At 32.4% G+C, this 13291-nt stretch overlaps 1 protein-coding gene across 1 annotated transcript; it reads right to left on the reverse strand.

Moving 5' to 3' along the window:
• Positions 1-8901: 8901 nt before the first annotated feature.
• Positions 8902-9516, reverse strand: LOC106323348 (NAC domain-containing protein 78-like). The gene has a single exon (XM_013761488.1). It carries the CDS (start codon positions 9514-9516, stop codon positions 8902-8904), a length of 615 nt encoding a protein of 204 aa, XP_013616942.1.
• Between the last annotated feature and the right edge of the window lie 3775 nt (positions 9517-13291).

Below are 13291 nucleotides of genomic sequence, written 5' to 3' on the forward strand. Positions count from 1 at the left end.
GAGGTATTACGATATAATATGTCAACATTACCATATATTCTTGTGTATATGTTCCTTGAATATTTTCTATTTTGGAGTTCTTCTTCTCCACGGTTTAGGTTTAGTAACCGACCAACTAGTTGTATATATACTTTGACGTAGTTATCTTAATGAGACAAGTTGATATTCAGCAATTCATATCTTGTCACATTCATTTCCTTCCGATTCTTCGATTCAACTTTCTCTTCATCGTTCTTTTCTCTCGGTTTTTCCTTCGCTTTCTGTTAACAAGAGAGGAACTGACTTTGGAGTTGGTACTGGCGCTACCGTTACATTTAGTAGCTTCTCTGCTCCATCATAATCTATCCATATCAGAATAGGTTTCTAACTTGAAAGCAGCAGAGTTTTATTATTTCCCTCTGTAGCATCAAAGTAAGTATCATTGGCAGATGCTACCGAGACTATACTATTAATATCAATCCCTACATGGTTATCGCTTTCGTAAAATTGTTCAGAGCTTTCACTAATGTCAAGCTCTACAGCCAGGATCTGGTTTTCAGTTATATTTTTATTTCCTGGATTAAAAAGCCCTAAACCTGAAGTTGCAGTGCCCTTAGCCATGAGGTCTGTCTTAGAAGCTACCACAAAAGCCATACCTTCACCGTATGCAGGAGGTTTTGCCAGTGGAAAGATTACAAAGACAAATTCTGTTGAAAAGGAAAATGAACTGGGAGACGAGGCTGTTAAATTCAAAGGAGTTTTGAGCATAGTATGACCACTGCTGGTCTTCGTATCATTTGTAAGATGCAATCGACCATCGTTGATATTTGCCATTCCATCAAGATAAAGGTTTGCTCCGCTGAAGTCATACCATGTGATCCCACAACTCCAGCCATCTTGAACATAGTGGATCTTCTCTCACACCTTACTTTGTGAATGTCAGATTCTTCTGAACTTTCTTTTCCAAGAGAATTGTGTATTTTAAAAAGGGCTTATTTGCAGAGTAGCCATATTTCAACAACAAATTAAGAATATGACAATGATTTTGACGTTATTAAATCTCATAGCATTTATGCAATATTTTCCCAGTTTTATCTTTCTAATGAACCGGTTGCCAGTAATAGAAGAAACAAATTGTGATCGATAAATTTATGGTGATGTTGATTATCGCAACGTCAATGAAAATTACAATGGAAGGAGAATGGTTACAAAGAAAATGACGTTGATGATTATTGCGGTGGTAGTGGTCATTGCGGCGGTAGTGGTTATCGCACCGGCGGTAGCGGTGATTACGAGATGGTGACTACGATAGTAGTGATTACGGATGGAACATATATCGTCAATCCAAAAGATGCAGCCATCTTTCAAACAAAGATTACTATGACTGGCGATGCTGCAATGGTCGAAGAAAGAGATAATGTTATGGAAGAAGATAAACAGAGTAAACAGAATAAAACATTCTAAATGGTATAGTTCATATTAATGAAATTTTAAAATAGTTTATTTGTAGTTGAGGTAATGCTTACTCCAACGTCAACCCAAACTTTTCATAAATTAAACCCAAAACACTAACCACTATACCCGAAAAAGAAATATAAACCCTAACCCAAATATCAAAATAAACTTAAATATTAAAATATGCAAATAGAATAGTAACAAAAAATAACATAGTACATATTGTTCAAATTTTGAAATGTCTATAATTATAAGGAATGAGGTAATGCTCACCCCAACGTCAACCCAAACCTTCTATGAACTAAGCCTAAAACACTAATCACTAAACCCTACAATGAAATATAAACCCTAATCCAAATATCAAATATGCATATAGTACGTAATATGAAGCATTATCAAAATAAAATAGTAACAAACGATATAGCATAGTACATATTAATGTTCAAAATTTGAAATGTCTATGATTGCAGAGAATGAGGTAATGCTTACTCCAAAGTCAACCAAAAACCTTTCATAAACTAAACCCAAAATACTTATCACTAAACCCTAAAAAGAAATATAAACCCTAACTTAAATATCAAAATATACACATAGTACATAATATGAAGTATTATTAAAATAGAATAGCAACAAACGAAATAGCATAGTACATATTTTTCAAATAACATAGTACATCCGGGAACTTATAGGACAAACAAGGACGCTTTGATCGTAACGCCGCCGTGGTCGGTAGATTTCAGAAGCAGAGACGACATATATGTAGCAAAGATTATGGATTTGGAGGTGATTGTGGTGGCTATGGTGATGGTGGCTCAATGATGAATGTGAATATGAATGAGGAGATAATGATTATGAAAAAGGAATATTGACTACAGAAAAAAAAGTGGTGATTAAGGAGACGACAAATATAAAACAGAGTGTGGAGTTGGTGATGATCGTATTGTAACGGTGACGGAGGGTAACGTGGTGAGAGTGGAAGAAGAGTGGTGGTAGTTGATAATTGAAGAAGAAGAACAAAAATGTATTTTTCTCTTTCATTAACCGGAGACTATGAACAATATAGTATATATTACATAAAATAATAGAGATATTTTTTTTTTTGGTTAGATATTTAATTATGGTTTGTTTTGTAGCTATAGAATCCAATTTCCCTTTGAAAATTTAGAAAACTCTCAGTTGACCTTTTTATAGAAGACACTATAAAAAAAAGCTAAGAGCAACATTATTGGTGGGTTATTGGTGGGTTGAGAGAAGAAATTAGTTTCTAAACAAAATAAAATTATTATTTAATAGCATTTTACTTAATTAATTAATTAATCAAAAAAGTTTATAAAATTGTAAGCCATTTACGAAGCGCCAGGTGTAAACGAGAGTATCTTAAAGTATGTAAAAGTAGATACTTTCTAAATGTCTCTCTCCTTATTTCTCATATTTTTTTATTATAATTAGTTAGATATCCTATGGATATTACCATTGGATGCTCTAAGAAATGTTCTTTTTTTCTTTTTGAATTAGTAATACACCACACTGCCTATGTCATCGTTTAGACGGTTTTTAACCGTTGTGTGGCTTATCCTCATGACAAGTTATAGGGTCAATGCTATGTACATTTATTATTCGGCATATTTGCTTGTTGACAATTCTAGCTGGTGTATTATACACGAGACAGAAGGTGTCATGGATCCTGGGGTAAAAAAAATTTTAATTTCTAAACTATTATTTTTCTTTAAAAAATCTAATAAATTTATGTTTTTTTCAAAATACCAAAAGTATTTTTAAAAATAAATCTATGGAAATAAAAAAAATACTTTCATATAAAAAAATTGGACCCCTTTTCTTATTTTTAATATTAAAATACATGTTTTTTTTTTTAAATCGGATCCTTATCTATTAAGAAATAGGGAGACGGATTAGACCCGGGGCGGTCGCACCGCTCGCCCCCTATCTGCTGCAGATAAGATATTTTGACTCACCACAATAAAAAACGTATACTTGCAATGCAAGCAACCAGAAGAAACGTCTTCAAGTTCTTTTCAAGTGATAAAAAAATTGACAAGAAGACCACAAAACCGTAGCTTCCATTCTTCATATTCGTCAGAGTAGTCATCCAATTCTTCTGGAAGTTTGAGTCCAAGACGAGCAGGGGCAACAACATTCATGAGAGCAGAAGTGGATATTGGTGGCCGGTGTTGATCGTCGTTGTTCTCAAGACATCCATAGGCCCTGTGCTATATATATACACATTATTTAAAATAATGACAAAACAATTAAAACATACGTGTTAAAAGTTTGTGGATTGAAACATATCTTTGATTTAAAAATTCCCCAAGTTAAAGACACGTGTTTCTGGCTTCTTCTTTTTTCCCGGTGATACACACATGACTCTGAACTTTCTTCGGTCCCTTGTGCATATTTATTGGATAATGATATTTTTATAAATTTTTGGACCCTAAACTTTAAGGAAATTTAAGAACAAAATTTAGGACCCTGTGCTTAAGCACTCCTCGCACACCCCTAAAGACGGTCGTGGTCACGATAACAGCTTCTAATCCAATCTTGTGTATTTATCCATGAGACTTCCACTTCCTGTCTCACCTCCATGGCTTTTGTGATAACTATTCTCAGACTAACCAGCTTGTTAGCTTTTTTGTATCGACTGCACCGATAACTTCTCTTCCCAGCAACTCAAAGTTTAAGAACCATTTAGTATAGCTTGGTCAAGAATTTCTTCTTAATTTGTTTCCTTGACCAATATTGTAATGACTAATTTATATCTCTGCTTACTGATTTGTGTTTGTGGGCAGCTGAGGTTTAGACCCACCCAGCGGTCCAGACAACAAATTTCTTAAAATGATAAAGATTTATATAATTTTCAAAATTTTACAATGCTGTAAACAATTTATTACACCGTAATTTACAAATTCCAACAACCCAACTCAAGTGAATACAAGAACAACCCAACTCTAGCGAATGTATGCTTTCAAGGCGAGACCTAATAGAAGCAAAAATAGAACTCAAACAACAAAGGAGAAGAAGTAGACCAATTGTTTCTTATTTTAAGGGCAAACACTCTCTTACGTAGCACTGTAAAGGTCATATCATTGACCTACTTGTACTTCATGCAGTTGTATTGTATCTAACATATTACCCAAAATATTCACAAAACGTATGAATTGATTCTCTTTGTTTGATGATAAAAAGTTAATCACAGAATTGAAACGATTTTACAAACAATAAAGAAAAACTTTGAGCAACATTAAGAAATTTTCAATAAGTGTTTACACTTCTTGTGTTTGTACATGAAAACTAAAAGCTCTCGGTGGACTTGAAAAGATGTTTTTCAAGCTCTTGGTTCATCACTTGTTCTTCATCTTCATCATCATCCACTTCTATTGGTAAAGATTTATCGCCAAGCCTAGCTGGAAGATCACTAGATTGAGAAAGAGCGGACATTGGTGGCTCTTCTTGATCATCTTTCTCCGTTGTTTGTTGATCATCCAATCCCATTCTTGCGAATCTGTCAACGAGCTCTCCAGTCCCATCTTCTTCTGCGTCATGTGTCACCTCCACGGCTTCAACTTCTTCATCCTTAGAATTGCTTATCTTGCGAATCTTGCACAGGACCAGTTCTTGAAACGTATTTTCGTCCGGTAGCGAATACTCGTGCATAATCCAGCTACTATTGCTCCCAGGAACAACAGCAGAAGTACCGTCTCCTCTCTTCTGCCTCTTATTGTTGTCGCTTTTAGTGAACTTTAGAGTTTGCTTTTTCCCTATGATGGTGTTCTCTTTTTCTTCGTCCTCAATATATTTTTTAGCGTTAGGCTTCCAACTCCCACCATCGTTGTCCCCGGCGATCCTCCGCTTTGAGTTCCTACCACGACCAATGTTCTTGACTGACACTTGAGTCCTCGTCACGAAATAAAACCACTCGTTCTTCCTGAACAAAGGATGATTGGTATGGTCCAGCAACCATGGCTGCTTATCGTAAACGTTCTTCATCACGATGAAGTCTTCACACTCTTCATCTTTCGACTTGGGTTGTAGATACGTTTCTAACTTGGGTAGTAGATGATATTTGATGAGTTCTTGGTCTTCAGGATCAAAGTAAAGTCCTCCATCTTCATCGTTATTGAACATGGTTTCGTCAGGATCATAGTAAACTCCTCCATCTTCATAGTTATTTGACATCGTTTGAAGGGTTTAGCTCTCAAGTTTGATTCTACAAAAGTAAGGTTATAACCTATTGAGTTGTACGTATATATATATACTACTAAGGCTATTTTAATTTTCTAAAGAAAAATTCAGAGGATTATCCTATCATCGATGCAGTTTCCTATTAAAAAAAACACGGTTTGTTAAGAGAATCAAAAAGATAATGTTATGATAGATCATATTGATAGATTTGTTTTATGGAATATAATGTTCTTTATATAAATTATGAAGATAATGTTATGATAAATCATATTATAGATTTGTTTTTATGAATAATGATATGATAGATCATATTTGATCAATAGATCGTATATAAATGTTCTTTTTATGAAGATAATGTTATGATAAATCATATGTTGTTAATCGTATGTATGTAGATTCCGTTAGGCTAGGAGTGAGCATTCGGGTCTTCATTCGAGTTCGGTTCAGGTATTTTGAGTTTTTGGATATTTGCGTTTAATCTCATAGGTCTTATCTTGTAAACTTTTCAATTTTTATACTATGATTCACTACATTCACTCATCTGTGTTGAAAACTTTTCAATTTTACTATATCTTAATTTATATTATTTACAAATGTTTATATTTGCATGATTTTATTTTTTCCCCATCAAAATATTTTTAATAAAATTTATAAATTATTTTTAAGATCAATAATATGAGAAGACTTCTAGGGGTTATTTTTAAAAATGATTGAATATTCCAGACGGTGTCATTATGGAATTTTTCAATAAATTTTTGATGGATATTCTCGGCGAATTTCTTTCGTCAAACATTTCTGATGAATTCCTGACGAAAAAGTTTTCCCGATGCTATACTGACGAATACTTATTCGTCGATAATTCGAGAATGGCCTTTTCTAACGGATTCGTTTCCGACGAATACGTATGCGGGGGAATCGAATGTTTTCTTATAGGGTCTAAATAGTGATATGGAGAATTAAGGAGAATAATCAATTCCCATTAATTTCTTAAAAATTACACCATTTATAAGAAACAATTGTTGCTATAATTCCTTGTCATTTCTTAAATTTTAAGGAACTATAGAACAAAAAATTTCCTTACCAAAATTGATATGGAATAAAAGTAATAAATATTCATTTTTATTTCTTTTATTTTGTTCCTAGTCATACTTTTCCTACTTATTTCTATTCCAATTTTAAAGGTCACCAGGTTGAGTCATAGTAAAGTGGTTCAGAGAGAATATATTTGGATATATTCCAGATATTATGTTTATCTATTTTATTATTTATTTAGGCATTTATATTTTATTGGGAATTTGTCAAAAATGATTTAAAACTTGATTTTAAATGTAAAAAGTATAATTCAAACTGAATCAAATGCAAAACTAACTCAAGAGGATAGTGAAGTTACAATTATCTCTTTATGACCAAACAAAAACTTGTATGCACTTTTACAAATATAACTCCGAGAAGTCTTCTTTGTGGTTAGTGAAGTATTCTTTGAGAATACTTCTCTTCTCGTGTATTAGATCTTAAAAATAATTTTTAAATTTTATAAACATGATTTTGAATGGGGGAGATTTGAAATCATATAATTATAAACATTTCTAAATGATATAAATTTATATATATTAAAATTAGATTGTTTTCAATATAGATGAGTGAATGTAGATTGAGTCACGATAGTTTTTTATTTAGGGTTTGGTAACATATGTTGTTATAGCATTGTTTGTATTTTTAGGTGTGGATTTTAAAATATTAACTTTAAAAAATAAAAATAAATGTGACCCACATGTGTTTAGTTTTGTGTATATTAAACACTTTATAAGTTGATTTAAATTTTAATGAATTGTTTTTTTGCTATTTAGTTAGTTATTTGATTGAATTAGGATTTGAAAGACTTACCAGAAGACTTCTGACATATAATGACATTCTAGAAAACTTCATACTTGTTCTCGCCTAAATTTTAATAAATTTTAGGTTTTCCACCTAAAGCGAAGTCTTCTCATGTATTAGATCTTAAACACAATTTATAAATTTTATAATAAAAATATTTTGATAGGGAAAAAATTGAAAGCATTTAATAATAAACATTTTTAAATGAAGTAAATTTATATTTACAAAAATTGAATTATTTCCAACATAGATGAGTGAATGTAGATGAGACATCTACTTCATGTCTCACCTCCATGGCTTCTCTTATGATTATTCTCAGACTAACTAGCTTGTTGGCTTTTCTGTATAGACTGCACTGTTAACTTCTCTTCCAAGCAACTCAATGGTTATGAACCCTTCTGTACAGCTTGGTCAAAATTTTCTTTTTTGTTTCCCTGGCCAATATTGTTATGACTAACATATTATGGGGATGATTGGTTGGGGCTGTAGATGCTCTAGACAGCCAAAATTTAGTCTACATCTATATATGTTAATCAATCGAGCTTTGCTTTCCTTAAAAAACTCACAGCAAAAAAATCTCTGCAAAATCAAAATATTGCTGTAGAGAGATTTATTTTCAGAGCAAAAAATTAGTGCTTTAGAAATCTACAGCAAGGAAAGCTACAGCAAATAAATCTACAGATTAAATTCTATAGCAAAAAATATAAAGTTACAGCACTTACCGATCATCCCCTATATCTGTTTACTGATTTGCGGTCGTGGACAGTAGAGGTTTAGACTGACCCGACGGCCCATACCATTTATTTCTTAAGATGGTAAAGATTTATATAATTTCCTAAATTTTATAATGCTATAAACAATTTGTTACACCGGAATTTACAGATTACAACAACCCAACTCAAGTGAATACAAGAAGCAACCAACTCAAGCGAATATATGCTATCAAGACGACCTAATACAAGGAAAAATAGAACTTAAACAACAAAGGAGAAGAAGTAGACCAAATTTTTCTAAGGCAAACACTCTCTTACACCAGTACTGCATGCAGTATGAATTCAATTTAAAACATGCAGAATAATAAAAGTACGTAGCATTGTAAAGGTCATATCATTGACCTACTAGTAATTCATGCAGTTGTATTGTAGCTAACTTATTACCCAACTATTCACAAAATGTATGAATTGATTCTCTTTGTTTAATGAAAAGAGTTAATCACATAGTTGAAACTATTTTACAAACAATAAAGAATAACTTTGAGAAACATTAAGAAGATTTTCAATAAGTGTTCACACTTCTTGTGTTTGTACGTGAAAACTAAAAGGTTTCGGTGGAGGTGACAAGATGTTCAGCAAGCTCTTGGTTCATCACTTGCTATTCATCTTCATCATCATCCACCTATATTGGTAGAGATTTATCGCCAAGCCTAGCGGGAGGATCACTAGATTGAGAAAGACCGTACGTTGGTGGCTCTTGTTGATCATCTTTCTCCGTTGTTTGTTGATCATCCAATCCCGTTCTTGCGAATCTTTCAACGAGCTCTCCAGTCCCATCTTCTTCTGCGTCATGTGTCCCCTCCACGGCTTCACTTTCTTCATCCTTAGAATTGCCTATCTTGCGAATCTTGCACAGGACCAGTTCTTGAAACGTATTTTCGTCCGGAAGCGAATACTCGTGCATAATCCAGCTACTATTGCTCCCAGGAACAACAGCAGAAGTACCGTCTCCTCTCTTCTGCCTCTTATTGTTGTCGCTTTTAGTGAACTTTAGAGTTTGCTTTTTCCCTATTATGGTCTTCTCGTTTTCTTCGTCCTCAATATATTTTTTAGCGTTAGGCTTCCAACTCCCACCATCGTTGTCCCCGGCGATCCTCCGCTTTGAGTTCCTACCACGACCAATGTTCTTCACTGACACTTGAGTCCTCGTCACGAAATAAAACCACTCGTTCTTCCGGAACAAAGGATGAATTGTATGATCCAGCAACCATGGCTCCTTGTCGTAAACGTTCTTCATCACGATGAAGTCTTCACACTTTTCATCTTTTGACTTGGGTTGTAGATACGTTTCTAACTCGGGTAGTAGATGATATTTGATGAGTTCTTGGTCTTCAGGATCAAATTAAAATCCTCCATCTTCATCGTTATTGAACATGGTTTCGTCAGGATCATAGTAAACTCCACCATCTTCGTAGTTATTTGACATCGTTTTAAGGGCTTAGCTCTCAAGTTTGATTCTACAAAAGTGAGGTTATAACCTATTGAGTTGTACGTATATATACTACTAAGGCTATTTTAATTTTCTAAAGAAAAATTCAGAGGATAATCCTATCATCGATGCAGTTTCCTATTATGGTAAGAGAATCAAGAAGATAATGTTATGATAGATCATATTGATAGATTTGTTTTATGGAATATAATGTTCTTTATATAAATTATAAAGATAATGTTATGATAAATCATATTGATAGATTTTTTTATGAATAATGCTATGATAAATCATATTTTGTTAATAGATCGTATATAAATATTTTTTTATGAAGATAATGTTATGATAAATCATATTGATAGATTTTTTTATGAATAATGCTATGATAAATCATATTTTGTTAATAGATCGTATATAAATATTTTTTTATGAAGATAATGTTATGATAAATCATATGTTGTTAATCGTATGTATGTTAAGATTCCGTTAGGCTAGGAGTGAGCGTTCAGGTCTTGTTCGAGTTTGGTTTGGGTATTTTGAGTTTTTAGATATTTGGGTTTAATCGTTCTTATTTGAATTTTATAAATATCGGGTTGGATTGATAAATAACATTTTGGATTCAGATATATTTTATAACTCTATGTAGGACTCATTTTGAATTCGAATTTATTTCATGTATGTTAATATTGATTCAGATTCGGATAGTTTAGATATTATATAAAAATTGCATAGAATGAAGTATTTAAAAAACTTATTTAAAATTTAAATACTTATTTTGGATACAATTCAGATTTTTTGATTCAGATATATTTTATGCTACCCTACATAATCCATTCTGTATTTTACAGCTCATACAGAATATGTATACAGATTTTTTGGTTCGGTATTTTGTTCGGATTTCGTTAGACTATGAGTGAGCGTTCGGGTTTGGAAAAAGTTTGTCGGGAATTTTGAGGAAATCCCGAAAATGTTTTTAAGAAACAAAAATAATGACTTCTAAAACAAAAAAAAAATGAATTCCGTCGGGAATTTTCAAGGATACCCCAACGAAATTTTGGCGAAACAAAAAAAAAGACTTCTAAAACAAAAACATGAATTCCGTCCAAAATATTCAATGGCAAAAAAAAATATGACTTTCGCCGAGAATCAGTAGGAAATTTCAGACGGATTTCCAAAGAAAGCAAAAAAAAAGACTCAATATAACAACTTTGGGTCTTGAAAATATAAAAATTGAGGGACTAACGGTCTCAATAAAATTACCAGATAATATTGTAAGTGTAAAAACAAGTTTGGACGAGTAAACACACAATATTATTTTCAAGTAACATCACCTAAGGATATAACTCAATTGTATCATAAAGTTCTAGTTAACATCATATATACTGACAGAGATGATTAACAGAATTGAAAGAAAAGTTTTTAAAATTGATTTTAAGTGTTTTGTTAGTGTGTGGTTATAATAAACCTTTATCTACTGGATGTATAACCAACATGGATTCTCGATAGTTTTTTTTTCCTGGTCTTAAATTACAATATGTCGGGAATTTACGACGAATTCCCGACGGGTCATATTTTCGAGCTGACCAATGAAATACATACACATTCCCGACAGATACCATCGGGAATCCGGAAAAAAATACCGGAAATTTTGGCCACCAAATTTTTTGGTTACAGCAGAAATAAAAATTTTGACGGATTCATGACGAATATTTTCCATTGGGAAATTTCAAAACATATCAAACAAATCTTCTTTCTCATTCTACTACCTCTCTCTACAATCACAAACTCCCCTCTCTCGCCATTCTCTCCCAAAATTGACTCCATCCAACAAAATCATCTCTAAATCATGTAACTTTTCTTTTTAATGAGATTGTTAGATTAAAAACATGTTAGGTTGTTGATTTTAGATATATTTGAAAGTTAGTTTTAGGGATTTTGAACTTAGATTTTGGATTGAAAGGTGGTTTTTTAAGATTTTGTTGTTTGTGTTAAGTTTTGTTAGTTTTAGGAACAATATTTTATGTTTATTAAATTAATAAGATGTTTTTCAATAAACTGATTATTACATTTTAAACTAACATATTAAATTTTAAACGCTTTTATAAACCATTTTTTTAATTTTCCACCTGAAAAAACGTATTTACAAATGTTTTAAAATTATTATTTTTTTGTCAGCAACATAAGGAGACTCATGTAGATTCTGCAAACTACACTAGTAGCTCCGCATCTATATGAATGACAAAATCCCATTCCAGGCGAGTCATCATCCGACACACATCCCGAGGCGGATGTAGAGAGGAGGAGTGATGAATTCTACCGGGCGATGAACGACTCTTAGTTCTTTTTTTTAAGTTGTTGAATTATAAATTCAAAACTTATTTATATATAAAATATTTTGGTATTGATTTTTTTTTAAAAAATAAATTTTATTAATAAATTAAATAATTTTAATAATTTTAATAATTTTTTTAATTATATTTTTTAATTCTGTAAAATAAAAAAAGAAGTAAATTCGTAGCTAATTTACGACCTATTTAAATGGAAACTTTACGAGGAAATGACGAGGAAGAATAAACGAGTATTTTACGAGGAAATATTTACGAGGAAATGACGTGGAAAGATAAATGAGTATTTTACGAGGAAATACTTTCGTGGTACTTACGTGTACTTTACGAGGAAACACTTTCGAGATATTTACGTGTAGTTTACGAGGAACATCTTTTGAGGTATTTACGAGGAAATATAGCGACTTTCTTACGTGGAATATTTACGCGACGAAATACTGTACTTCGTCTTTACGACGAAATCTTTTCCTCGCTAAGTTACGACGAATTGGCGAGGAAATATGCGTTACGACGAACGAGTAACGACGAAACGTGTTTCCTCGCTAATTCCTCCTAAAGCCTCTTTTACGACGAAGTCACGAGGAATACCGCCGTCGTTAAACTTATGTTTTCTTGTAATGCGTAAACATGCAGAATAGTAAAAGTACGTAGCATTGTAATGGTCATATCATTGACCTACTATTAATTCATGCAGTTGTATTGTATCTAACTTATTACCCATATATTCACAAAACGTATGAATTGATTCTCTTTGTTTAATGAAAAAAGTTAATCACATAATTGAAACTATTTTACAAACAATAAAGAATAACTTTGAGCAACATTAAGAATATTTTCAATAAGTGTTTACACTTCTTGTGTTTGTACATGAAAACTAAAAGCTCTCGGTGGACTTGAAAAGATGTTTTTCAAGCTCTTGGTTCATCACTTGTTCTTCATCTTCATCATCATCCACTTCTATTGGTAGAGATTTATCTCCAAGCCTAGCTGGAGGATCACTAGATTGAGAAAGGGCGTAGATTGGTGGCTCTTCTTGATCATCTTTCTCCGTTGTTGTTGATCATCCAATCCCGTTCTTGCGAATCTGACAACGAGCTCTCCAGTCCCATCTTCTTCTGCGTCATGTGTCACCTCCACGGCTTCAACTTCTTTTTTTTTTTTTTTTTTTGAAAGAATTTTAAATTTATTCACTTCAAAAACCTTTGTACAACCTAATGCTATTTTGTATAGACCAAAAC

The sequence above is a fragment of the Brassica oleracea genome, chromosome C2, assembly GCF_000695525.1.
Source record: "Brassica oleracea var. oleracea cultivar TO1000 chromosome C2, BOL, whole genome shotgun sequence".
NCBI classification, from domain to species: domain Eukaryota; kingdom Viridiplantae; phylum Streptophyta; class Magnoliopsida; order Brassicales; family Brassicaceae; genus Brassica; species Brassica oleracea.